The following is a 27179-nucleotide window of genomic DNA, read 5'->3' as shown; positions in this document are numbered from 1 at the left end:
GACTCTGTAGAGTTTATTAACACTTGCTCACATTTATCACATACAGCTGTGTAACTCTCATAGCAATTACATTTTAAACTCATGGCCCATGTGATGATAATGATGATCCAGTTAGTGGCAGGGGGAACACGCTAAGCTAGCCTACCTAACAGTCCATCTGTGGTAGATGGAGGAATTGACTCCAGGCCTCCAGATGTCAGAAGCCACATTCTGGGTTTCTTCTAGTTCCCTGTTCCAAACTCTTCTGTCAAGATAAGTATAAATCCCGCGTAGGAGACAGAGATAATTGGTAATTGAGCAAGTACACTTAGCACTTGCCGCCGAGCTGCTTATGTGCAAGAAGCCACAGTTCCTGCATCGATGGGCTAGTGGCTTTCTTGCCATTTAGGAATGCATTCATGGATGCCATCCATGCTCATACCATTTGAGCCGAGGGAACTGGAACTCTTTTCGCCCAAACATTTTGTCTTAGTTAGGGTTTTACTGCTGTGAACAGACACCATGACCAAGGCCACTCTTTTTTTTTTTTTTTTAAAAAGATTTATTTATTTCATTTATGTGAGTACACTGTTGCTGTCTTCAGACACACCAGAAAAAGGCGTCAGATCCCATTACAGATGGTTGTGAGCCACCATGTAGTTTCTGGGAATTGAACTCAGGACGTCTGGAAGAACAAGCAACCAGGGCTCTTAACTGCTGAGCAACCTCTCTGGCCCCCAAGGCAACTCTTATAAGGACAACTTTTAAATGGCATGCTTACAAGTTCAGAGGTTCAGACCATTATCATCAAGGCGGGGAACATAGAAGCATCCAGGCAGGCATGGTACAGGAGAAGTTGAGAGTTCTACAACTTTATCTGAAGGCTGCTTGCAGAATACTGGCAGCTAGGATGAGGGTCTTAAAACCCACACCCACAGTGACACACCTACTCCAACAGGGCCACACATACCCCACCAGGGCCACCCCTTTAAATAATGCCACTCCCTGTGCTGAGCATGTACAAACCCTCACACATTTGCACATACCTTTTAAAAGATGCCTTTATAAACACTAAGTGGGAAGCTTTTCTGTGGTCTACACATTCAGAACGGTGAAACCGAAGTGATTACAACAAAAGAGCACCTTACCGGCATCTCCGGAGCCCCTCACAGCTGCTGTCCCCTCGGGGAAGACCACTCTTCCAACTTCAGAAGCAAAAAACCGAATGCTTCCTGTTCTTGTGTATGCCACTGCAAAGACACCAAGGAGGGCCCTGTATATATACCGAGTGCTCAGTGCCGGGACCCTGAAGGCCAGCTGTGTGCCGGGACTCAGCAGGCCAGCTGTGTGCCTGTAATACTCATTTATATGCAGTTGGTTCTAGATATCTAGACACCATTTATCCAGCCCACCATGGATGGACATTTGATTAGTGCTTTGGTTTGGATTTGAACTCCCCAATTCTTAATTCCTGTCTTGGTACTTTTGGGAAGTAGTAGAAACTTTAAGAGGTAAGTAGACTCTGAGGGAGGCAGTCACTGGGGCAAACCCTATTTATGGGGCGCTTAGTATCTCACCCTTTCTGCTTGTGTTTTGTTTATTTCACAACCAGGAGGTCAGCAGGTTTGTTTCAGCCTCAAAACAGCAGAGCTGTCTTGGTCTGTGTTCTATTGCTGTAAACAGACAGCATGACCAAGGCAACTCTTTTTTTTAAAAAATGCTATTTATTTATTTTTGCTTTATGTACACTAGTGTTTTAGTTGCATGCGTATCTGTGTGAGGCTGTCAGATTCCCTGAAACCGATGTTGCAGACAGTTTGAATTGCCATGTGGGTGCTCAGAACTGAACCTGGTTCCTCTGGTAGAGCAACCAGTGCTCTTAACCACTGAGCTATTTCTTCAGCCCCCGCAGCAACCCTTTTAGAAGTAAGAATGTAATTGGGAGCTTGCTTTTAGTTTCAGATGCTTAGGTCATGATCTTTATAGCAGGGAAAATGGCAGCAGCATGCATGGCCCTGGAGCAGTAGCTGAGAGTTAAATCCTGACCAGTAGGCAGCAGACAGAGAAAGATCTGCCATGGGCTTTTGAAACTTCCAAGCCTCCCACCCGCCCCCACCAATCCCATGATACATTTCCTCCAACCTCCTGGGGGCCATTTTTATTCAAACCGCCCCAAGGGTCAAGCAGCCAGGAGCTGAAACCTCCAGAATGTGCCCCAGTCAGCTTATTCTAGTTGTACTACATCAGTACAGTTACAGAAAGCTACCTAAGACAGGTATTTTCCAGGTAGGGCTATTATAAACAGTGGTGCTGTGAGCATATGGAGATACATTTTGGTGAACATATGCATGCACTTCTGTTGGTTAAATACCAAGGAGCAAATTGCTGGGGGGTGGAGTGTGCACCCATATGCTTTAAAAATGCAAAGCGAGAATCTCCAAAATAGGGGAAATATTTGAGAAGTATGTGGCTGACCCACACTGAGCACTCTTAACGTATAGTGGGCTTTAAAAATGGCACTAACCAGATCAACCAAGGCACTTTCTAGAACATTGTGCCCTTCAAAGCAAGTTTTTCATGTTTCAGATCTCTCTCTGGGAAGCATCACACTAATGGATCCATCTGATGTGCACAGGAGGCTTCCAAACATGGCTACATGGTTAACAGTGTCACGAGGGAATTACTAAGACTGTAGAGTGCAGATCAAGAACGATGCAGGTCTGGATGTAGTGCCAGGGTCAGGGTTTGCATTGAAAAGTAAGTTTTGCTTCTTTATGGGCTGTGTTTTCATAGCTACTGTTGCCCAAGTTCAGATTGTTCACATTAGTTGTTCTAGATAAAATACCCTGATAAAAACAAATGAAGAGAGAAGGGTTTCCTTTGGCTCACTGTGCAAGTGCCCTGAGCTTGAAGCAGTGAGGACATGGAGTCCAGAGTTGGAAAGCAGAGAACAATGCATACAGGCATGTGTGTTCAGCTTGTGTGATGGTTTGCATATGCTTGACCCAGGGAGGGAGTGGCACTATTTGGAGGTGTGGCCTTGTTGGAGTAGGTGTGTCTCGGTGGGCTTGCCATTTAATACTCTCATCCTAGCTGCCTGCCTTGAAAGTCAGATTTCTCCTAGCAGCCTCCAGATGAAGATGTAGAACTCTCAGCTCCTCCTGCACCATGCCTACCTGGATGTATCCATGCTCCCACCGTGATGATAATGGACTGAACCTCTGGACCTGTAAGCCAGCTCCAATGAAATGTCCTTATAAGAGCTCCTTGGTTGTGGTGTCTGTTCACAGCAGTAAACCCTAGCTAAGACAGTTTGAAGTCTCTGTTTTAATCAGTCCAGGACCCCCTGCCCAATTAATACTATTTTTGTATTCTGTTCTGTATTTTACTTTAATAAATTTATGGGCTTTGCTTTCATTTCAGATTTATTTTCATATTTCAAGTTTGTTTTACTATTAGCACTTTGCACCTTCTGTTGTTTCCAAACACATAACAGCTCATGCATAGATAATCCAGTGCAGTCCTCCTTCCCTGTCTGTCTGTACCCTCCCTCTCCAGGGTCTCGAGGATTTCTGACTTGCCCTGTCTTGATTGTAGGCCCTGTCTTTGTAGGAAGCCCAGTGGTGGTCATTTTTTTAGGTCATGGGGTAGACTTGTTCAGCTCCTCAGCTCTAATAGGCTGCACCCTCAAAGTTAGGAGTGGACACCCCTTCCCCTCTTTATCTACTCCCTCTCCTCTCCATCTGCTGAGTTCTGCAGACTTTGGCTCTCATGGGGTTTGTTAGACAGTCTTCTGTTTTCTCTCATGACAGCCATAGTGACACCATCGATCTTCATGGCTTTGGAGTTTGGAGTTCACGGAATTTTCTGAGGAGTTTTTTTTTTTTTTTTTTTTTTTTTGGTCACGTTTTTGTAAACTGAACTTCATAGAAGTTCTTTGTTTTATTAAAAATTCTTGAATTTTGTTTTATTACAATCATGTATTTGTGGTATGTACTATGTATGTGTGTGTTTGTGTGTATATGTGTGTGAATGCACAAAAGTGTGTGGTGGGCACTTTGAACTATACGGGGTGCCTGTAGAGGTCAGAGGACAATCTGCAGAGCTTGATTTCTTTCTCACCCTGTGGGTTCCGGGCATGGCACTCAGGTCCTCAGGTTTGGCAATTGAGCATCTTTGCCAGGCTCCCCGCTGTCTCCCTTTCCCAGTCCAAATCGTAGCCTCTCTAGAGAAAATAAAACTGAAGCGATTATATTGATTCTTTTCATGTTTCAAGTCCTGTTAGAGTGACTGAAGAAGTGAGCTCTATGTACACATTCATGTGGTCTGAATTCATTACTTTTCACTGGTGTGCCCAAAGTGCATGGCAGAAACTTCTTTAGATATTTAGAAAATAGATAGAAATATTTAGAAGATAGAGATATTTTGGCTCACAGTGTCAGAACTTTCAGTCTGTTGTGAAGGAGACAGAGTTCATGACTACAGAAGCATGAGGTCACGCCAAGTTGTGGCCATAAAAGTAGGAGAGACAGCCGTCGAAAATAGGGCTCCAAAGGTTAATCTCCTTAAAGGTCCATAGCTTTCCAAAACCTCACCCGCCATTGGGAACCAGTGAACACATGTACCTGTGTGGGCTAGTTCATATTCAAGCCATAACATTACTTTTATTAATATCTCAAGCTTATCATTTGCCAAATGCACTTGATGGCTCACTTTCTGCCTCTGTACTTGCTTTCATTGTGGAGCTGAGAGAAGTGAGTCTCAGCAGCTGCAAGCTAACGTGTTTGTAACAGCTGAACAGAGCAGCTGAGCTGCTATCATGATCTGTCTTTAGATTTTGTATTGGTTGCTGTTGTTTTGTTTTTAAGGTTTTTTTTTTGAGGCAGGGTTTCTGTGTGTAGCCCTGGCTGTCCTGGAACTTGCTTTCTAGACTAGGCGGACCTGGAGCTCATAGAGATCCTCCTGCCTCTGCCTCCAGAGTCCTGGGATCAAAGGTGTGAACCACCACAGCCCGGCTTAGATTTTGTATTTGTAAAAGTGAGTCCCGATATAGAGGAAACACATCACCAGGGTTCTGCCATTAATGGCTTGACCTGGCTCTTACTTCCTGGTTCCTTACTCTGCTTCCTGTGCATTTGCTGTGAATCGCTCGCCTTTAACAGGCCTTCCTCTGAACATCATGAGGCTCGTGTGATGTTAGAAAGCCAAACTGCATCTCCTGATTCTTTATCCATCTGAATGGACATACTCCTTCACCAGAGGTATGTGAACTGGGTTCAGGTAAGCTATCTAGAAGAAAGATAAGGCAGAGGCAGACAGCTTCAGCCTCTCAGAGTCCAGGGATGGTAACCAAATGAGTAGAGATGTCAAGATCAGACCTGCAAAGACAGAGAGCCTCTACCCCCACGTACCCGTCTGCTAGGTTCCATAGGGACCAAGAAGGCTCTGTGCTGTCTGAGGGTTCCCATGGCTTCATTTTGGCAAGAAGTCACACTAGTGGACCTAAGCTCTCTTTTATCCTTTGCATGGCAAACAGTTGAGTGAACTGGGGGTGCTGTTAGTGGCGTATTTGTTTGTAGGTTGCATTTTGCGGGGCAGCAGATTGTGTTAGAAACCAACCAGTTAGCCGGGCATGATGGTGCACGCCTTTAATCCCAGCATTCAGGAGGCAGAGGCAGGTGGATTTCTGAGTTTGAGGCCAGCCTGGTCTACAGATTGAGTTCCAGCACAGCCGGGGTTACACAGAGAAACCCTGTCTCAACCCCTCCCCCCCCCCCAAAAAAAAAAAAAGAAACCAACCAGTTTCTCATTTGGATAGTTTTAGAAGGTGTCTCTCTGCAGCCTGGAATAAAAGTCACCTGACTTCTCCTGGCCTCATTTTTCATGTCTGAATCTGGGAGAGGTACTGGTAATGTGACCGTTACTATAGAGGGTTGCTTTGAGGAATAGGTGAGTTAAAATTCTTAGACCTCTGCTTTCACGTTGTGAACGTTTGGTAAATACTTAGTACTATTGATATCCTAACACAGCGTGTTGACATCACAGGTCCTCTACAAACATTGGTTTCTCTTTCCTTCCTTGCTGTTACAGAGTCAAATACTTTATTTCACTCTTTCCTTTTTAGCAGGAGGAATTTGTGCTCCACGGCGATCTAGTGATTTTCTCTTCCAGTCTCAGGGTGTTAGGATGTGGCCCTCACGATGCTTGGAACTATGCATTATCTGCCTTCGGCCCAATGCTTTTATGTAACTGTCATTTTTTTTTTTTCAATATAGATTTTTTTTCCATTCACGTTTATACTGCTTTTATTATGGTAAGATTTTTCTACTGTCTTATAAAGACCAAGTGTGAATTTATTTTCCCAATTTAGAAACAATAAGCCTTAGATGAAGCCTTGAGAAACCAGGATGTACTCTCAGCTCTGATTCTAGTGCCCTCAGGACTCTTAGAAAGAAAATAAGCAGCCACCGATCTCGTGTTCTCAGATTTTAAATATGCTGTGGGTTGAGTGTGCCCCCAACTCCACGTGTTAGCAGCTTCATCCAGGTCCCAAAGGTGTTGGGAATCAGGCCCTAAAAAGAGGTGAATAGGCTCGGGAGTCAGACAGTGTCATCTTAGGGACATGCAGATCATCCTGAGAGAGGACTGCTGGAAAGCTGAATGGCTTCTCCTCTGGTCCCTTTGTCCCTCCTCCCCACGCCCACCCTCCACACTTGCCACTCTGCTTTCTGTGTGGGATTATGCAGCCTGCAGTCTCAGGCCTCTGAGCACCAAGTTCTAGATTGCAGAAATAAATTATTATTAGTTTTTTTGTTTTTGTTTGTTTGTTTGTTTTTGTTTTTTGAGACAGGGTTTCTCTGTATAGCCTGGCTGTCCTGGAACTCACTCTGTAGACCAGGCTGGACTCGAACTCAGAAATCCACCTGCCTCTGCTTCCCAAAAGCTGGGATTAAAGGTGTGTGGCACCACTGCTTGGCTATTATTAGTTTTAATAGAGATTATAATATAATTAGATCATTTCCCCTTTCTCAAAGCCACCCTGCCTCTCCCATTTTTGCTTCAAATTTACAGCCTCTTTGTTCTTTATTTTCAGTTACCTACTTTATGGGAGTTGATTATAACCACATAACATAACCAAGACATAGAGTCCTTTGGCTCTAGTGTTCTGTAACTGTCCAGTTGCTTTTTCGCTGTGCTGAACACCAGGATGAAATGCAGCTTGTATAGGAAAGGGTTATTTATTCATACAGGTTAAAGTCCATCTTGGAGGGAAGCCAAGGCAGGAACTGCAGGCAGGAACTTGAGGCAGGAACCGAAGAGGATGCTGCTTGCTGGCTTTCTCTCTGGCTCCTGTACAGCTAGCCTGTTTTATGCTGTGCAGCCCCAGCTGTCAAGGGATGGTATTGCCCAAGGTAAACTGGGTCCTCCAGCATTAACTGGTAATCAAGAAAATCACACCCCCACAGACATTCCCATCAGCTAGCTGATGTAGCTAGTTCCTGAGGCTCCTTTTTCCCAGGTGACTCTGCTTTGTGTCAAGTTGACCATAAAAACTAAGTAGCAGAGTAACTATAGTTTCTAAAAAGACATGTTTATGTTATACAAATAACAGTTTGTGCTAAAAAAAAGTTAGTCAATGCAAATAAGCAACACACACACACACACACACACACACACAAATGAATGAAAGGAGGAGATGGGAGGCAGATGGGCAGATATGGAATTACACTGACACTGGTTCTTGAAATTTTTCCTAACTGACCTCTTTTTAGGTATTTCTCTTCTAAGGTGCACTTTTCTCCTTTATCTGCAATTAGTCAGGGCTCTCAAAAAAAATAGAAATGATCATTTTTATACATACGTGTACAGACTTAGAATGAGATTGAGTGTGACTGTCATCTCATGAAGTTGTAGCAGACCACATGGTCTTCCATCCGCAAGTTGGAAAACTAGAAACATTGGTGGTATAGTCAGACCAAAACCAAAGGCCTGAGAACCAGAGAAAGGGGAGTGGTTGGTGACGTGGTCCCAGAGACTGAAGGCTCAGCAGCCAGAAGCTGTTATGAGCAAGAAGTGAAGATGCATCTATTCTGGATGGCAGCTCTGGGAAAGGAGAAGCCCCCCTTCCTCTCTATTCATGTTCTCCTCCAACTCTGAACAAGGCAGTTGTTGTTTGAGGTTCTGGCAAACCCAAAGCTCTCAGTTAGTGATCTCATCATGGAGGTTTCTTTGCTACTGGAATGAAGTATCACGTTTTTACTCTGTTGCTCCCGGTAATAATCTGTGTTCTTGTTGAATGAAGTCAAAGTAACCATAGCAGACAAACCCTTTATAGTAAATGGTAACCAAGGTTTTTGTTTGTTGTTTGTTTTTAAATTTATCAGGAAGGAGTTTGTAAACTTGTATAATAATTAGCTATGAAATGAAGAAAAGCTTTCATACCACACTGATTTTTGTTTAAGGTTTTAGATTATGACTAAAATCCAAAATAAATAATTTTTTATGATTCTGAGTGCATTGATGAACATGTTTGTGTTATATCTTAGTTTTGGACATTTGTTGTCTGTCTTCATTTTAATATGTTGCCAGAACTTGCATAGTTAAGAAGGGCTAGATCTGTATTCTACCACGAGGGTTGAAATAACTTCAGCTGTGGTTAAATGATAGCATTTTAATCTCACATCATTAGAGATGCAAACCTCAAGTTGGTCAGCATTGGTGTTGACAACCAGCCAGTACCCACAGTCTTGTGGTATCATTGAATTCAAGGTGCTTAAGTCTGTAACAATTTCTAACTCACTGGGTACCAAAATGGAAAAGGCTATTGGGATAGTCTTTTATGCAAAGTTCAAAGCAGTTCTTTAATAGTTTACAACTTTGGTTGTATTTGTATTAACATGATAGTCTCTGTGTTTATCTATAAATGTTTATTGCTGTTCATAGTAGAATCATTCAGTCTTTGAACAGTGTCCCTTATTGTAAAACAAGGTAGCCATGTTGAATATCCAAGGGCATGTGCAGTTGGCCTATCAGATTCCATGTTATGTACCACAGAAGGCACCAGGACCCAGTAAGCCATTTGTATTCTGATGATAACAGTGCCTCCCAGATGAACTGATGGCTAAAGCCCAGTTACTGTGAACAGAATCACAGCAACACTGGGGGACCAATAAAGGCCAAGTTTGATCAGTGACAGAATTTCTGACCACTTCAAGCTCATTGCCACTTTATGTGTTTACAAGCCTTGAATTCTTTTCTATAGATGTAAATGCCATCTGTGAAGCTCAAACTCCCCTCCCATCTGTAAAGTGCCACCAAAGGAGACATTTGTGGGGAGCGGGTGTGGCGGCAGTCCCAAAGGTGCCAGGTACTGCAGCTAAGTCATATGACTTGCACCTGACTTCCTCATATAAGACACAAACATCTTGAGTGCTGCGCAGGTGTACCAGGATTCAGGTGAATCCAATTTGGTGGAGATTTGCCCCTGCTGCCCTGATTAGCTGAAGCTGCGTGCCTGGTGAGGTGGCGTGGCCTGCTGTGTGTGGATGGGAACTGAGAGTATAAAAGAGTGAGAGGCCCAGGGTTCGGGGGAGATATAAAAACAAGGGAGATATAAAAACAAGGGAGATATAAACAAGGGAGATATAAACAGGGGAGATATAAAAACAAGGGAGATATAAACAAGGGAGATATATGGAGAAAGAAGAAACAGGACTGAATAAATGTGTGCAGAAGGATCCTGTAGCAGCGTCGTTCTTCCTGGCCAGTTGAGCGCGCGCAACAGTTGGTGCCGAAACCCGGGACCTGGGACCCAGGACAAGGGAAAAGAAACATCTTCAGGCAAGAGCGAAGACCCCCTGCTACAGGGAGGATTCAGAACTGCATCACGGGGAAGGAGTGGTTAAAGAAGTGTTCCTGTAAAACAGACTGTTGAGAAGGATCCGGCGTGGATTCAGAACTCTTCAGCTGGGGAACGGTACTGATGAAGAGAAAGAAGAAAGATGAAGACTGAATAAACTGCTGTTAGAAGGACTGGTGGTCGCGTCGTTCTTGCTGGTCGAGAGCGGGCGCGACAATTGGTGGCCCGTACGGGGAACCGACTCCCCCACCGAGTTCAGAACTTTCAGCAGTCAGTGGTTGCTGGCAGGGTAAGTTCGCGGTGAGTGAAACTTGCGACCCCAGGAGTTTGGGAAGGACCTCGGATAAAATAGAGGGGAATATAAAGTTGCCAGGAAGCAGGCACAAAGTAACGATAGGTTCCCGGTTTTGGGACAAGTTAAGGTTCCTGGTTTTGGGACAAGTTAAGGAACTATGATAAGCTCAGTGTAGTGATCAATAGATCCTCGCTGTGTAGTTATGCTTTTTTCTCCCATTGACCCTTTGTGGGTAGGTCTGATAGTTTTGGTCTTGTTTGTTCTGATATATGGACTCTGTTACTGTTTGAATGGAGAGGCAGTCAAGACAGGTCAGAAAATCCTTATAGAGCAACAAGAAAATATGTCGGAAGAGGAGAAGGGCTTAAAAAGAAAAAGGAAAAAGAAAGGAGACACAGTGTTATCAGGTGGACAGAAAGGACAAAATAAAAGAGCCGAGGTGGAGGAGGAAGGCGAATTAGCTTTTGCGCCGCCTCCCTATGCCTCCTCAGCAGCCACCTGTAGGTGGACCTTCTGTCTGGAGATTTGGAGAGGATCGACCAGATCTGGTATTGACGTGGGCGAGAGGGTCTGTTTGTGTGTTTCCACAGGACCAGACGGAACCTCTTTGGGTGCCGGAGAGATTGGTGAGACGCTGCAAGAATGAGGCTCCTGATCCAGTTGCCCCTGTGGATGTGGTGGATGATCCCACAAGCACAAAGGATGGAGCCGAGATGAGAGATCCTTTCGGTATTCCAGAAGCCGATACCAGCTCGACATGACATTCAAATTTTTCCATGCCTTTTTGATCCCTGAATTCCCCTTAAAGAGATAGCCCCTCTGGCTATTTATCCCTTGCTTCAGGGAAGATGAGCGGGGATGAGAGCCCTGGGATGTATGCTTGTTATAGTGTGTGTGTGTTTTGTGTTTGGCACATGTGTTAGGTGCAGAGTGTGCGGGCCCGCACTTTCGCCATGGTAGCGTAGGCTTTTGCTGCAGTGGAGGCGGGACAATCTCCTCAGATTCGGTTTGCCGCTCTAAAAGAAATTATGCTGCGTTATGCCGTGGGGTGCGAGGCTAAGCACTGCACAGAGGATAGCTTGCTGTTGGCATCCTGTGGAAGGCACGTCTGATTGCATGAAGGTTCAGTGTCCTAGTTCCCTTCCCCCAGGAAAAACGACACGGGAGCTGGCCAAGACCTCTCTGGGTGATGAGCCTAAGGGATGGTTTTGTGTAGGGCCCCTATGCTTGCACACTGGGGATCAGACCTCTACCTTCACCCATGAGGCTTGCTTGCAGCAATTAAGATCTGGCCATAGGTTAATTAACATCCTGGCCTTTTGATGCACCTGCCACAAGCAAAACACAATCTCCCCAGGTGTGGCTTGGCATAATAGAGAGGTAGTCAGTGATAAGACTCCCTGGGCATGTCACCAACCTAAGACAGGGATCAAACCAATGCTGTTTGTCACCCAAGGACGGGTAAGGGGCATGGCTGCGGGGGGCTATCTACAGACATTCTCTCTGCCAAAAAAGAAAAAAGGGGGAATTGTGGGGAGCGGGTGTGGCGGCAGTCCCAAAGGTGCCAGGTACTGCAGCTAAGTCATATGACTTGCACCTGACTTCCTCATATAAGACACAAACATCTTGAGTGCTGCGCAGGTGTACCAGGATTCAGGTGAATCCAATTTGGTGGAGATTTGCCCCTGCTGCCCTGATTAGCTGAAGCTGCGTGCCTGGTGAGGTGGCGTGGCCTGCTGTGTGTGGATGGGAACTGAGAGTATAAAAGAGTGAGAGGCCCAGGGTTCGGGGGAGATATAAAAACAAGGGAGATATAAAAACAAGGGAGATATAAACAAGGGAGATATAAACAGGGGAGATATAAAAACAAGGGAGATATAAACAAGGGAGATATATGGAGAAAGAAGAAACAGGACTGAATAAATGTGTGCAGAAGGATCCTGTAGCAGCGTCGTTCTTCCTGGCCAGTTGAGCGCGCGCAACAGACATTTGCTTCTTAGTTTCCAGTGGAAAGCCTTGGAGACAGTTATTTAGTGTGCCCCATCATTATGCTATGTGGGGTTACTTTGGAAATACCTCTATAGTGTCATCATAAGTGCGGTGGCTTTAGCCTGCTGGTGTTTTTCTTCTCATGTTGTCTGTTTTATGCTGAAGGAGAATGAAAAACACCGACCTTCATTTAAACACTAGCTACTTCCCCGTGTGTCCGGAAAGGGTGATTCTTTTTCTAGGACTTTATTTGTGTGTGTTGGGGGTGAGAGGGCCATGCCTATGTACAGGTTTACTGTGTGCATGCACATATGTATGTGTGCATTCATTTGAGAACAGAGGCTGATATCAGGTGACTTCATATCATTCATCACCTTATTCTTTGAGATAGGGCCTCTCACCAAAGCTGGGCTCACTGATTGGTGAAAACTAGGGCTCTGCCTATCTCTAGCCCACCTGTACCATCACAGTTACAGTCCCACATCATGCAGGTGCTGGGGGTTCGAACTCAGGTCCTCCTGCTTGTGTGCCAAGCATTTTAGCCACCGAGTCACGTCTGCAGCCCCCCTTCCCAGGAGTTTTATTTAGTGTTTGTTTCCCTGAATTTGCAGCATTGGGATCCTGGCTGAGCTCCTCCCGGTCCTGAACCTTCTCCACATTGCATCTCTACACTCATAGCCTCTGTTTGATTCCATAGCTTCTGCTTCCACATGTTCCTCAGAGCAACGCCACTACATGGTGTCTTTCTACTTGAAAGCATAGCCCCACCCCCACCCTGACACTGTTTCTCTGTGTAGCCCTTGCTGTCCTGATACTCACTCTATAAACCAAGCTGGCCTCGAACTCATATTTGCTTCTGCTGGGAGTAAAAGGTGTGCACCACCACCTTTATGTGTGCTCTCTTGTGAGGAACATCCTTTGAACATCTTTTCAGATCTCTTCCTTTCCCGCTGACCCTCCTAAACCAGCATCTAGTTAAGGGTATGCGCTTTCTGTTCCTAAATTGGGTGACCACTCTAGGGCAGCAAATGCCTTCTGAGACCTTCTTGGGCGTAAGCATGATGGGCAATCGGTGCCACTTTTAAGAAATTGTAAGTGAATCTCTGAAGTAGAGATTATTGGCTTGTGTTCTTAGTGTGGTCAATAAATAGCAGTGAGTACCTGCCTAAATGAGCCCTGAATTGTCTTCACCATGAAATTATCGACTCAACCCTTGGCATTTTACAGCTCATTCCCTTCATGGTTATAAACTAAACAGTTACATTTACAGAACCAGCAGCCTTTTCCTGTCCCTACTTCTCCACAAATACTTCCCGTCCAGGCATTTTGTTTCCCACTGTTTGTCTTGGTCTGATTCCATGCCTCATTGTTCATCCAGCTAGCATTCTTTTTGTTCCCTTTAGATATACGATCTCACTATGTGTTTCATGGAACTCACTGTGTAGCCCAGGCTGGCCTGAAACTTAACATCTGTCTTCACTCTTGATTATTGATCGGCAAAAACTATCATATCTTCCCACATCCTTGCAGAGATGGGGATTTGGAAACCTGACTGGGAGTGATGAGGGGATGAAGAAATAACACACACAAGACAGAAAAGCTGGGGTCCGGTGGGCGGCTCTCTCTGATGGAGAAGTGTAGGCATGCTTGTTTTTTCAGCTGAACAAGGAAGCAGGCTCAGCTGATCTCAGTAGGAGCAGTCTTTAGGCTGTAACATTCAGGGGGTGACTTTGTGCACATGCTACTCACATGCACACTGACACTAGAGGAAGGCTTTGCCATCTAGCCTCGGAGTCCCTCACAGGGAAGGCTTTGCCACTCCCGTGTGGCTGAGGTCCTGGGGTCCTTGACATGGCAGTGTGCATGTCAAATATGGCAGTGCGCATGTCCAATGCTGTACATGCACTCAGATCTTCCCAAGCTTGCTACAACACCCACCCCTTAACACTGCTTAAAGAGGTTGAAAGAATAGTGAAGGAGCCGAAACACATAACTAGTGGCACATTTCCATTAATTGGGTTGAATTTTGATACGGACTCTGCAGATACTGGGGCAATCATACTTGAATATCGCTTTTGGAGGTTTGCTGGCAATTTGCTCCCAGTGTTCTGGTGGAACTTATGAATAGCAGAGCCCACCCTTAGAGGTGTTACTAGCACAGTAGAGAACCTTCCCCGGGTGTGATTATGGTCAACGAGGCACCAGGAGCAGGTCAGGGCACGCAGCCTGTTTCCATTTCTTTGGCATGTTTGACGGGTGGCTTTTGTAGTCTGAAATAACCCATTCTATTGTAGTAAATCTTTTCTTCTCTTTTAGCCACACAGTTGTCATAGGAAAGTCACAATGAACCCACCTTTCTCAAGTGGTAGGGAGTGGCTGGTTGTATAAATACGTCCCTGTCACTGGGTCTGTTCCTGTCACAGGCTTGGCGGGTTTTCTCTTGATCCCGTCCAACTTAAGTGCCTTCCCTGCAGACTTAGCCTTCAGCCCTTTGTTGCCCTAAACATTTTCCTCAAAGCTCTTTTATAAAGTTTTTCTTTCCTGCTCTAATTTCTCTCCGTCTCACCTGCTTTGGCTTAGAGCCCTGTAACAATAGTGAGACAGAAAAAAAAAAAAAAAAGAAAGAAAGAAAGAAAAAAAGAAAAAACATTCTAGCGGTGCGGTCAGGGGAACAGCAACTTAAGATTATAGAAACAGCTCCACTTCCCAGCTCCGCTGTTTTCCTTCCTGCTAAGTGGTAGCTGGAAGGACAGGGCGAAATGACTGAAAAGCGTTGGCTTCTCCCAATTAAATCTGTCACTGTCAACTTCTCCCATCATTAGGAAGAACAGAGTTTTGTTTTTTTTCTCCTTTCTAATTAGTTACTTGTTGACATCTTAGGAAAGATTAAGGCAGAAGGAGAGAGGAAAAATTATCAATTTTCTTTTGTAATCAGAATTGATTCCCATGACATTCAGATGTCAGTGTGAAAGACTGCTATTTATCTGCTAGATTTAGTTTGCTCTTTCTTGGTAGTAAAACTGCTCTGCTTTTTTTTTTTTTTTTTTTTTGCTAATTAGTGGTAGCATGTATTTGTGTATTTTCCAGCCCATCTTTCAGTAGGCAGTGCCATGTACTGAATGCCCCTGAGTAGAGGAGACCAGGTACAAGTTCTCAGATGTGTCTTGAGGGATACTTTCCCTTCTTCTAGGGGGAGTGGCGGACGTTGGACCTCGCACCTCTATGATGGTGGACCTCAGCTAGTCATCTAGTCACTTGAAGTCTTGATGTACCTGTTAGTAATTTGTATTTTTATTAAGCCATGGATGGTGAGGGTTAATTTCTTCACAGTCTCGAAAGCTGACAGGTTGAGGCACCAAGCGCCAACCGATATGGGGCCTGGTAAGATCTCCTCTCCTGGTCTATAGATGGCCACAATCTTGTCTTGTCCTCATTGACTGGAGATGACAGCAGGGATGTGGAGAACACATCTGTCTTGTGTCTCTCTGTCTAAGGACACCCCTCCCACTCCTGGACGCTTCACCTTCATGGCCTTAATTGCTATAGGCCCCACCTCCAAATACATTTGAGGATTACTGCTTCAAAACATGCTTGTACAAAGACAGACATTTAGCCCATAGAAGGTGGGGACTAAGCTTGGGCACCCAAGGGACCTGTGGGCTGCTTCTGTTGTGTGCTAGGGAGGCTCCTGCCCAGTGTAATCCCTGCTCTTTGTTATTTCTCTCACACGAGACAGAACATAATCTTAACAGATTCATCTGTGAGACCTGTTTGGTACAAGGGAGTTTTTTGAGATTTTTGTCACATCATACTTCTCCATCTCTGAAACAGAGGACTACTTTATCTAGAAGACAAGAAAATCTGAACTCTTACGAGGAAAAATGGGTGAGGTTTTCCACAGCATCTGAGATCTCAAGTGCCAGTCACATGGGGCCGCCATGATGATTCCTTTGAAACACTACAAGAGAGCTCAGGAGAGCTCTGGATTGCCTTGATCTCCCCCCCCCCCAAATTCCTCCTAGAGACATTGTGGGACAGAACAGAAATATTCAGGAGTGATCAAGGGTGGAGTCTGGGTCAGGGGGCACAGTATGTTGACAGCCTTACAGTGTGGGGTACCTTAACCCAGACAGCAAGAGGGCATCTGGTAGCCAGGGGCCGGGCACAGGTCAGCATCTGAATCCGATGAGGCGGGGGCCATGCTGAGAAGAGGGGTTCAAGACCAAGAACCCCTCTTCTTATTGTCACAGAAATGTGTATATCCTGTTGCCAGAGCCTGTTTTCCATTAGGCCTTAATAAAGGCATAAGCTCTTTGACGCAGCAAGAGGAAGCAAGCATAAACAAGCGCAGAATTTTCAGTTAGTGCTGACCCAGGGCAGGTATCCAGGGAGACTTGTTAGTTGTATAGGACATATCTGTTTACATGTTGTAAACCATCAAAGGTATGCAAGAAAGGAGTTTTAGTTCCAGGTTTTAGTTCCAGGGAAGCAAGTTCAGTACCCTTCTATGTTCGACTGGTCATGGACAACCTTAACTCTGGAGCTATAGATCTGTACCCTGAGGTTCCAGGTGACATTTTCAGTGAGTTAGACCATTGCTGTCTAATAAATACATAGTGTAAATCGCATAGAAAGTTTTGGATTTTTCTCCTGGTCATGGTTGATAGAACAGACGTTGCCTGCAGTCATTAGCAGACTGTCTTGTGAGAGGGAAATTGCCTCAGTTGGGAACTGAAAAACAACCAAGTTTACACTTGGGCGAGGACCAGAGCGTCGGTATGCTTTCACATGTCCTTCCTCCCCTGCCGGTCTGGCATGGCTGCGTAAGGGGAGGTGCAACACAGTTCCTGCCCCTGCAACATCACCAGGCCATTGATCTCATGACCCCCATGGGTGCTGGTGGTTGCTCTTGCCCCAAAGTTGATCTGCTGCCTTTCCTATTCTACTTTCAAACTTTCTTTCTGGGAAATACACTTCTCCCATTACTCAGAGCTAATCATGCCATAGTAAATGAAAGAGATGCAGTTTCAGGAATGAGGCTGTGGAAGATATGGAACAGGCCTTCCACTTAGCCTTCAGGGTCATGGGATCTAGACAGTATAATCATAAGGGCCATAAAAGCCTATATGGCATTTTTTGGAAATGGTTCATTGCCAGACATGGCCTTGATTTTGGAATCATGAGAAAGCACATGTACCCTCCGGCCCAATGACTGCTGCATTGATTAGCCAGGATGAATTTAGAGATATCAAGGACAGAGAGTTAGAGTGGTCTCAGGAAAAAAGGGTATGGATGGAAAATATAGGACTTTATATATGATTTAGGAATAAATAGTGTCAGAGGCTATGGAATTGCTAGGATACAGAAATGAAGATTGTAGAATTAAAAAATGATTTAGAAGCATATACAAAGTTAGTATTCTATTTCTCAAGCTGATTGAAGAATTGAAGATAACAGTGCCTGGAAAGAGAGAACTAGAGAGAACTAACTGTTTTACTGTATTACTTAAATAAATTCAAAACTGTGTAAGGAATCATTTTAATTTTAGTAGTCTGTTATCTTTCTGTTTTTATATGAGCATAGTTACTAAAGACTGCTGTCTGCTGGACCAGAAAAATGGAAGAGCTGTGGCCAGCTACCTATGAAGAACAGGCTGTATAAACCTATAAGGAGGTGTGCTTTTGCCTTGTGCTTAGTTCTGTTCTAAAGAAACGGGGGCTGGGAGTATTGATCCAGAACTCCCAGCGTCTATGTACATTTAAGAATTTTTGATAATTATTAACAGTGATTAAAACCTTGATGATATAGCTTTAGTAAATAAAAGCCTGGGTCCAGGCTCTATGAGAGGGCGAAGGCAATAGCATGAGAGGGGAGAGGAATTAAGCTGAAGAATTAAGCTATTAGGCTTAAGCTGAGTTGAAGAATAAAGAAGACTGAGAATCGTCAGGGTACAGAGAGTACCTGAACCAGCAGCTTGCATCTACCACTGAGTCTGAGTTATTACTGAATCAGTATGGTTCCCATTCTCGCCTTTCTCAGGACCCTCCTGGCTGAGGCAGGACCTCGGTACTCCTCCCAGCCCCTCTTGTGCTTACTAGTTACGAAGGACTGCGCAGACAGCCGCACTGTGTGCTCACCGTTGGACCCCTCGTGTCTACATTATCACCCAGGCTGTGGGGTAGGATGCAGCGTGAGCATGCTAGCTCCATGCTCCTGTCACAGAAGCATAGCCACACGGATGAGGGTCAGCGAACAGGAAGGTCCGGGCAGAGAGACTGTAACTACAGTGTTACCTGGCGATCAATACTTACAAAATCAAGGCAAATTTCTTTTAGCTCACAGTTCTGGAGACTCAAGTTCAAGACTGTGCAGATACATCACTCTGGCTCTCTTGTGCAGGTTGTACATTAGGGCGGAAACATGTGTTAGAGTAAATGCCCATCCCAATGCCAGGAACCAAAGAGGGAGATAGGGGAGGTAATGGGGAGGCCAGGTCCATAGCTCCCTAGTTGTACTCACTCCCTTTGACCTCATGAAGGTCCAGAACAGACCCTGATAGTGCTGCCCTGGAAACAAGGCCGGTTATACATGGACCTTTGGGAGCAGGAGGCAGATGTGGACTTGAGAGGTGCTCATCTGAATCATAGCAAAGACACAGTCCAAAATCATCTGCCCAGCAATTTATCAGGATCAAGACAGTAGAATTCAAGGACAAGAGATACTCTGAAATTAAAGGGCTAGCAGGACTTGACATGTAGATTTGAAGTTGGATCCTTTCTTGTAAAGAAATGGGGTATTTATTGGACGGGGGCTCAGATTACATTTGGCCATGATATGGTTTTGATGGTCATGTAGGACCTCTCTTCACCCTGGTATTCCCTGAAGCTTATAAGGTGTCAACTTGATGTTGGTGAACCACACTAGGATGGTTTGCCTTTGTATTTTGAACTTTTCCATAATTATGTTTGACATGAAAACAGGCCATTGGACATCACAGCAGAGGTTATGCTTAGGGGCGGCGTGTACTCTCTGTCTTTTCAGCCTGCTGGGATCTGTTCTTATTATCCCTTTAAACAAAAATTTCTACAGCATTAAAAGAATGTGCTTAGAGACAGAGCATTGGAAGAAGATATGAACCGGCTTCTTATATAAATATACGTTTAGACTTCTGAGTGCCCTGCAAAGTTTTACAACCTGAAGTGGAACATGGCAAGCTAATTTTCCCCCTTCCCCTCACTGTTTGCAACTGTTATGCTCAGCTCATTTTACTCCTTTATACTTAGGGAACTATTGTAGCCATAGGGGAAACAGATAGACTCTCCATCAGAAGACTGAAAACTGGCAAGCAGTAGACATTCCAAATCAATACTTGGATATGTCAACTAAACTACATTTAGAGGCAATCTGGACAGGGTTTACCTCCGATCCTGCAACAATGCGTAGAGGAATTCTGGGAAGGATGATGGGGGTGGGGCTACCCACTGCTGGTCTACTGACACCAGTTTGATATGAAGGTCTCATTCAGCATAGGCAAGGCTTCCAGTTTCTCTCTGCAGTCTCGGACAGTTCTTCTGAGATACACCCTATTGAGATGGATGGTCCAAGTTAGGCCAGCTGACCCAGGTGGTCATGTGAAGCTAAGTGGTCCTTGTAATGTTTGATCCTGTGACATGGATCTCATTAGCTTCAACTTGCCGTGCTAATTGCATGATCGATGGCATGCCTTCTTCATCTGGTTTAACACTCAGCAGACAGTTCTAGCTTGGGTTTTGAGAGGCATTGCCTCAACCTTTGCAAATAATGTTGCAGCCTACCCAGAAGAGAAGGAAGTGTGATTGTAAACATTCCTAACTGCTTGTTTGTTTCTTTCTTTTCCAGTCTCTCTAGCCCACATCACACAACTGGTGCTCAGCCACAACAAGCTAACAAGTGAGTCAAATTTCTCTTCGGTTACATTCCTTCTGATTATGTTATTTCCATTAGAGAAAGTAATGATAACTTACCATTTCAGGGAAAAAGTGAAGTTTATTTAGTCGCACTACTAAGATGTGTATGTTCCCCTACTCTCCTTCAAGAATTCTTCCACGTCCTGTGCCTGCTGGTAGTTCTATTTTTTGATAGACATGTAAGTGCTGTGGTAATAGGAAATGTCTGGCCAGTGTTTAGCTTTTCATGAGGGAAATATTGAGCCGAGTGTGGCAGTATATAACTGTATCCCAGCTACTCAGGAGGCTGAGGCAAGACGGTATCTTTAGCCCACACGTTCAAGTCCAGCCAAGGGTCTCCCCCAGCCCCAAGTCTCAGCAACAAAATAAAACTATTTTAGAATAAAAGTCTTTGTTCTCATCCATATTTCTTCCTCCAGTGGGGAAGATTTCGATGTTGAATGTGCTTTTTGTCCCTGCTTTATAGATGGAGAAAAACTCACAAGATTGTATAAATTGAATATATTTTTCTCCTGTTTGGAGACTGGTTCCTGGGTCCCTTCTGTAGGATTCTCCTGGGCATCAGTGCTGGTTTGGAGTGGTTCCAGGGTCGTAGAATTGATATCTGTTTAAAAGGAATATCTCGAGTGACTGATGGGCCATTTTCTTCTTGGTGGTAAAGCTTTAAAGATTTTAATGACAGGGCCCCACTCTCCTTTCTCATCCCTAATTGACTGTCACCTCTTCCCACGTGCCACATTTCCTGTAGACTTGAGTGATTTCCTAATCATGTGGCAAGCATTTGTTAGGGGGCTTTCCGAGTCTAGTGAAGTTGAGCGGAATGTCACGGTGAGGGATTTGTGTTGTGGATTTATGTGTGCGTGTGCGTTAGACAGAGCTGGAGGCTATGTCACCGAGCTGTTGATTACTGAGAATTAAGAATGGCAGTGAAGGAGGGCCCCTCGTGTGCTGCAAAAAGGCTGATGAAGTCATTTTTAGGCAAAGTGCACATTGGTGAGGACAGGCCAAGTACCATCATTGTCATGTTTAAGTGGCGGTGACCACAGAGGCTGAAAATGAGACCTCTGTGTCACACGTACACTTTGTGTAATGCACATGTCTCGTTGTTATAGCACTTGTTCTTACTGCCCTTGGTAGCCACAATTCCAGGTCAGAGGAGCTTGGCAATTTGTTTTGAAAGGTGCACCACCACGTGATCTCAGAATTCTTTAGGGCTTTGAGCAGGAATTCCCGACACTCCACGTTAGCAGCTTATGAAAACATTAGCTGATTGGCGGGTCTTCTGTGTTCACTATTGCTTATGCAAGACTGTCGGCTGTGGTGCATTTTTATAGACCATCCCTTGATCTAGTCTTCTCAAAAGCATCCCAGTAGCTGTTGTTTGAGTCCTTTACCGTATCTGCACAGACCGAAGCCTTAGGAATCTCCAAGCTATAAGATCTGAGATACATAAGAGAGGGGTAAATGTGGTAAACTGTGCTTCCTGTTAAACAGATTGATTGTGAAGGGACCCAACCTTTGTCTTCTCTCCCTGTTTGCTCCGTCTCCTCGCGTTTGAGATACTCTTGACCTAATCCAGGAAACGTTAATTAATTGTCTTGGTGGGTTCTATTTCAAGCCATCCTGTAGTGCCGTTGACACTCGATCTGTTCCACTAAGGTCAAATTAGCATCTTTTACTATTTTTCTGCCATTTAAACGATGACTTAGCTGCGGTTTTTCAAGTGTTTATAGTAAATATGTCCATTTGACAGCGGTATAAATATGCATTATGTGTTCATGGCTGAGCCCACCCCCTGTCACTTTTTATTCTAATGAGTGTCTTTCACTTTCTGTTGTTTAATAGGGACTGGCTGACAAGGCTACATTAAAACCGCTCAAAAGGCTCAAAAGATAAACCCCTCAGCACTGCTTACTTTTCTCTTGCTAAAGTATTTGTGTTTTTCCAGCACAGTGCCAATGACACCACTCTGACATTTCCGCTCGCCTGATGATGGAAGGAACGACTAGCTTACTCAGTCTGGGACCTTGTTTGGGGCCACACCGTTTGCTTCTGAGTTAACATCTGCTCACTGGGGCACTGGGTTAACAGTCCTTTTTCTATTAGAGGTTTTGACCTCTAAAGATCCACGTGGGGTAATAGAATACAAATGTAGTTATGAATGCTCTAAGGTATCTTCATCATCCCAAGGTCCAGTATCTTTGTGTGCAGAATGTATGTGTATTGTATGTTCATGCACTGTGTTTCTGTGTTCATGTGTGTGAATACATGAATGCTTAGACACCAGAGGTCCAAGCCAGGTGTTCCTCACATGTTCTCTGGTTTTCTTTGTGCACCAGGGTTCCTCACTGAACCTGGAGCCCGCGTATTTGCCTAGCCTGGCTGGTTGGGATCCGCGTGTCTCTACCTCTCGCTCAGGCTGGGATTACAGATGCATAAGCCTCCGTCCATCCTGTCTTCATGTGGATGCCGGGATCTGGACTCAGGTCTTCAGCTTCTGCAGCCAGCGCTTTACCCACTAATCCTTCTCCTCATCTCTAGAATTTTATTTCTAATGTTTTATTTTACCTTAGGCCATTCTTGCTTTATGTAGATCTGATTTTGACATCCTTCTAAAGATTTATTTATTTATTTATTTATTTATTTGCAATGCTGGGGCTGGAACCCAGAGCTTTGTGCATATGGGGCAAGCATTTTGCCACCATGAGCTGCATGCCTTGGTCTGTATGCAGAGATTCGTCAGGTCTTCTGTAACTATGAAACGACGGAAATTAAAAACCTAAGGTCCCAGATATAATTGTTGGTGATTCGTTTTCATCACATGTAAAGCATTTAAATGAAATGTTGATGGAGTCTGGTAAAGTCGTAATGCCGGCAGTAACTTTCTCAGCCATGCTCCAGCCTGTGGTGTGTTTAAGGAGGTGGCGAGGAGGAACAACGTGCTCTGTTTCTTCTGTGTACTCATTTATTTATTTCTATAGTTCTGGGGGTAAGCCAGGTCTTCGTGCTTGCTAGGATAGCACTGGGCTGCTCCAACTGAATGTTAACCTTTTTTTTTTTTTTCCTTTCTTCTTTTTTCTTAACAAGAATCATTTCTGTGTCTAGTTTACCTGGGTAAACTCAAGATTGCTCAAAGGAAGCAGACACTGGATAAGGGAAGCCTGAGAGGAAACGGCGGGCTAGGGCTGAGAGGGGGACCCTTGGATCAGTAGGCCTCTCGGGGATTAGCTGGTGTAGAATCTGCCACCGTCTTCTGCCTTTCTCACCATGTCCTTATTCCCAGCACACTAGATCTTAGTGCCCCAGAGAAACAGTGCATTGTGTCCCGGAGCCTGACATCTGCTTCATCTGTGCAGTCGTGGGTTTGCTCTGTGGTTGAGGGGTGCTGTGTGGTAGTGGTGCTATGATGCTCTGCAGTACTTGTAACTAGGGGAAGCTGGCTGGAAACCACTCCAGGGACCCTTGTTCCTCAGCCGCTTCCTGGGCTCCTGCCTGCTTGAGCTCCATTTTAGCTTCCTGCGTGTGATGGACATGGGGCTGGGGCTTGGGCTGTTCTTTTTTTAAGTCAGATTAGCATTCTCTCAACCCCCACCCCCACCCCCGTATGTATGTGTCCCCAAATTACTCATTGAGGTTGGAAATACCATCTTCTCCTTTTGTATCCCACAGAAGTACTCAAAGCCTGTTGCATATGAAATAGGCACTAATGAAGTAATACCAGTGGAGAAGAGCATCAGTCAGGTGGTGAAGTCCCCCGCAGTTTGGGAGGCCTAGCAAAGAACCTACCTGCTGGGACAGATGCAGTAAGAAGAGAGACAAGTGTTTACCACAGTCCCTGAGTGACTTTGCCATGACCTTCAAAACGCCATTCTTTGTGAGGGCTAGCTCTGAGTCCTAAGCTGGCTCTTTAATTTGGTCCCAAGTTTTCAGAAACTTTAGCCTTATTTCCTTGGGAGACAGTCATTTTAGGGCTTGGCCACTAGAGGTCACTGTTGAGACACACATTAGATTTGGGTACCCCCCCCAGGTCTGGTACCTAAGATTGAAATACAAGTTTGTTTTGTCAGAAGAAATGTTTCTGGCAGCTCTCTGGCTTGGCTTTGTACCACAGGGCATGTTGCTGGTGCCATTTACATAGTGAGGTTTTGTCACATTTACAATAGATCTTTATCAAAAGAGGTGTTTGTTTTTTTGTGTGGTTGTTAAAACTGAAATATATATTCAGTGCCACACACCATTTCCCCCCCTTGAAAAATGCTTTCTTGAGTTAGGAACAATTCTTCTTTCCCCAGTATGTCTAAACAGAAGGAAATGTATTGCTTTCAGCACTGTTCTGTATTGGGTGTTTTTGAAAATTTTCCATAGCAGGACGTTCAACACACACGTCTGTGATGAGGTGTTAATTTACAAATAGCCATTAGAATTGGGAAATATTCATTTGTTCACATTCAGACTGACGTTTGTACTAATACGTGGCATTGTGTAAGGAAGAATGCTGCGTGCTATGAGATGGGTCACCTCCAACATGAGAAAAGAAACGTCTCTAGGCATTCCTTTCAACACGGAAATCCTTAATTTTGGAAAGTGCTTCTGTATAAACATCCATCGGAGAACACTGCAGACAGCTTAAATAAACCAACAGCATCTCTCATGTGTGGCCTCTGCAGGCCAAGCATGGAGCTCCCATCAGTTTGAGCAGTAAACACAGATTGCATCTCTTGTCTTCGCAGTCACTGGGCAACCCTCTGTCTCAGTGTTCCCTAAGTGTGTGGCACTAAATGTGAAATCACCTGATTGGGTACTTTGAACTTTTAACTGTCATGTGGGCTTTTCCTGAGATATTGCCACCTATAGCTGTAGTTTTGGGTCTTAGCTGTGGGCTTTATCTTGTCATTTAATATATTGGAAATGGTTAGGCAGTAAACCCAAGAACTATGAGCCGAATCTGAGTTTCAAAAAAGCGATTTCACATTAGTGATAGCTTAGATAGGAAATTAGTGAACAAGAAAATGTTGGGGTATTTTCTTTAGCAATTTCAACTCTTGTTTGTTTGTTTGTTTTTAGCCAAGGGTGGTATTCTGAGGACATAGAAAGTTAAGACAATGCTCGTAAATTTTATGTAGATGAAGAGGATATGTACCAGGAGTCTCATTGTAAGTGAACTGGGCAGACTAAAGATTAGAAAGAAAAAAAATACAGCAACTTGAAATGTCCAGGTCCAGCTGTAAAGCAGAGAATGGAGCCGGCTTTGCAAATGAGATAAATTGAAAACCTTTCTCATAGCCATAGTAGATTGTTGGGATGAGTGAGAAATATTAACCGTCTCAATTTATAAAAGTGACCTTCAGCGTTCTCCCAAGACCTTGCTGCTCCTGGGTCTGCTGTCCTCCCCCCTTTCATATCTTATCTGTCATCCTGCATGCAAAAGACTCCTGCTCCTGGGCCTGGGTGAAGTTAAAGAGGAGGGGGGATATGCAAAATAAATCTCCTGTGCCATGAATCTGTCTCGTGACAGTATCAAAACAACTTGCTGTTTGCATCTTAACAGAGCACAAATGTATTTATAACACAGAAGCTTTGATCAATAGCTTATTTTTTTAATTAGTGCACATTTATCAGCTTGTTACTGTGCCATCGTTTGAGAGATTGGAGTTGAAAAAGTATGCACACAGTATTTTTGAGCCTGACAGCTATTAATTAAACAATATCTCCCTGTTGGTCCCTGTCGTCAGGTTACCTTGAAAAATTGCCTGCAGTTGGCTGCGTGCTGTTATTTTTGGCTTTAATAAGCAGGCATGTGAGGTCATCACATGTGAGAGTGATCCAGGCCCAGGCTGGTCCACAGGCCTGGGTACAGTCAAAGGAGATTGGCTCCCACGGACCTCACCCTCAGCTGACAGACCATGGTCTTTGCTGTCTGCTTGCTGCTGGCTCTCGTGACATCTCACCCTCACCTGAAAGCCCATGTTTCTTTTGGTCCCTTGGTTGCCAGTTCCACCACCTAAAATGTGCCTACTTTAGTATCCTTTTTCTTGGGACCTGTTCTATGCTAAGGAGGAAGCTCTCTGAAATGCAACATGTTAATCCTCCATGATATAGTTTTAAATGGGAGGGCATCAATCACCACGGCTTGAGTGATATGACAGGCTGTGAGGACAGTCATGTGGGGTAGATAAGCCTGCTACCTTCCAAATTACTGTCCTGTTTCCATCCTAGGGGCTGATCTTGAAGAGGTCAACGCCTGTCAAACAGAAGTGACTTAATAGCAAAATAGAACATGCATACAGTGTTCTCTGATGATGCATGCATACAGTGTTCTCTGATGATGTAGCACCATAACGAGCCAGCCAAGGTTAAATTGAGCACAACAGAAAACACACACACACACACACACACACACGAGAGAGAGAGAGAGAGAGAGAGAGAGAGAGAGAGAGAGAGAGACAGACAGACAGACAGACAGAGACAGAGAGACAGAGAGAGACAGAAAGAACAAAGGAAGTGTGTGTACATAGTCTAGGATGTGCAATATACAGGTGTATGTATTTTAATTATTCTTAAATTATTGAGCTTTGTCGTTGTTTTAAGAATTAAAGCAAAACTGAGCATAGTCGCTTCAGAAGCACACATGGTGCCCGTGATGTCACTGGCTTTGGGTCCTGCTCTCCTGTGATGTCACTGGCTTTGGGTCCTGCTCTGCCCGTACATCAGTTCTTTAAGCCCGCACATCTCAGGTTTGGAAACCGCGGGACTGAGTGAAGGCAGCAGTGGTGTATTTGCAGAGCAGATAGACTTGACGCTGGTTCTTGAAGAAAGTTTTCCAGAGCGTTCAAAAGATGATTTTCTAAATGAATGAGAAGCAGGTATAAAAAGTGCCAGTAGGCGCCACCTGATTTATTAGCTTGAATTTACATTTAAAAATAAGATTGCATTTGTAATCTTAGAGCCCACCCCTAGTCTTGAGTGGAATGTGCCTATACATATATACATATATATTAATTTTTAAGTAATAAAATTCTTGTGACCACTTTCGCTTTCTCTGTTACTCAGTCCAGTAGGACAGACTTGTCCTGGTGTGATTAATTAACTGTTGACAGAATTTTGATTTTCT

At 44.5% G+C, this 27179-nt stretch overlaps 1 protein-coding gene across 2 annotated transcripts in view; it reads left to right on the top strand.

The window, feature by feature from the left end:
• Rsu1 (Ras suppressor protein 1) overlaps positions 1-27179 on the top strand; it is a 194472-nt gene that overhangs the window by 9643 nt on the left and 157650 nt on the right. Inside the window, exon 3 of one of the 2 annotated variants that reach the window (NM_009105.4) lies at positions 20001-20051. The exons of the other annotated variant lie outside the window; for it this stretch is intronic. Within the exon in view, the coding sequence (NP_033131.2) occupies positions 20001-20051 (51 nt within the window). The remainder of the gene's footprint in view (positions 1-20000; positions 20052-27179) is intronic. 2 annotated transcript variants of the gene reach the window in all.

Source organism: Mus musculus, chromosome 2 (assembly GCF_000001635.26).
Source record: "Mus musculus strain C57BL/6J chromosome 2, GRCm38.p6 C57BL/6J".
NCBI classification, from domain to species: domain Eukaryota; kingdom Metazoa; phylum Chordata; class Mammalia; order Rodentia; family Muridae; genus Mus; species Mus musculus.
This window is presented reverse-complemented; position numbering and strand designations above follow the sequence as displayed.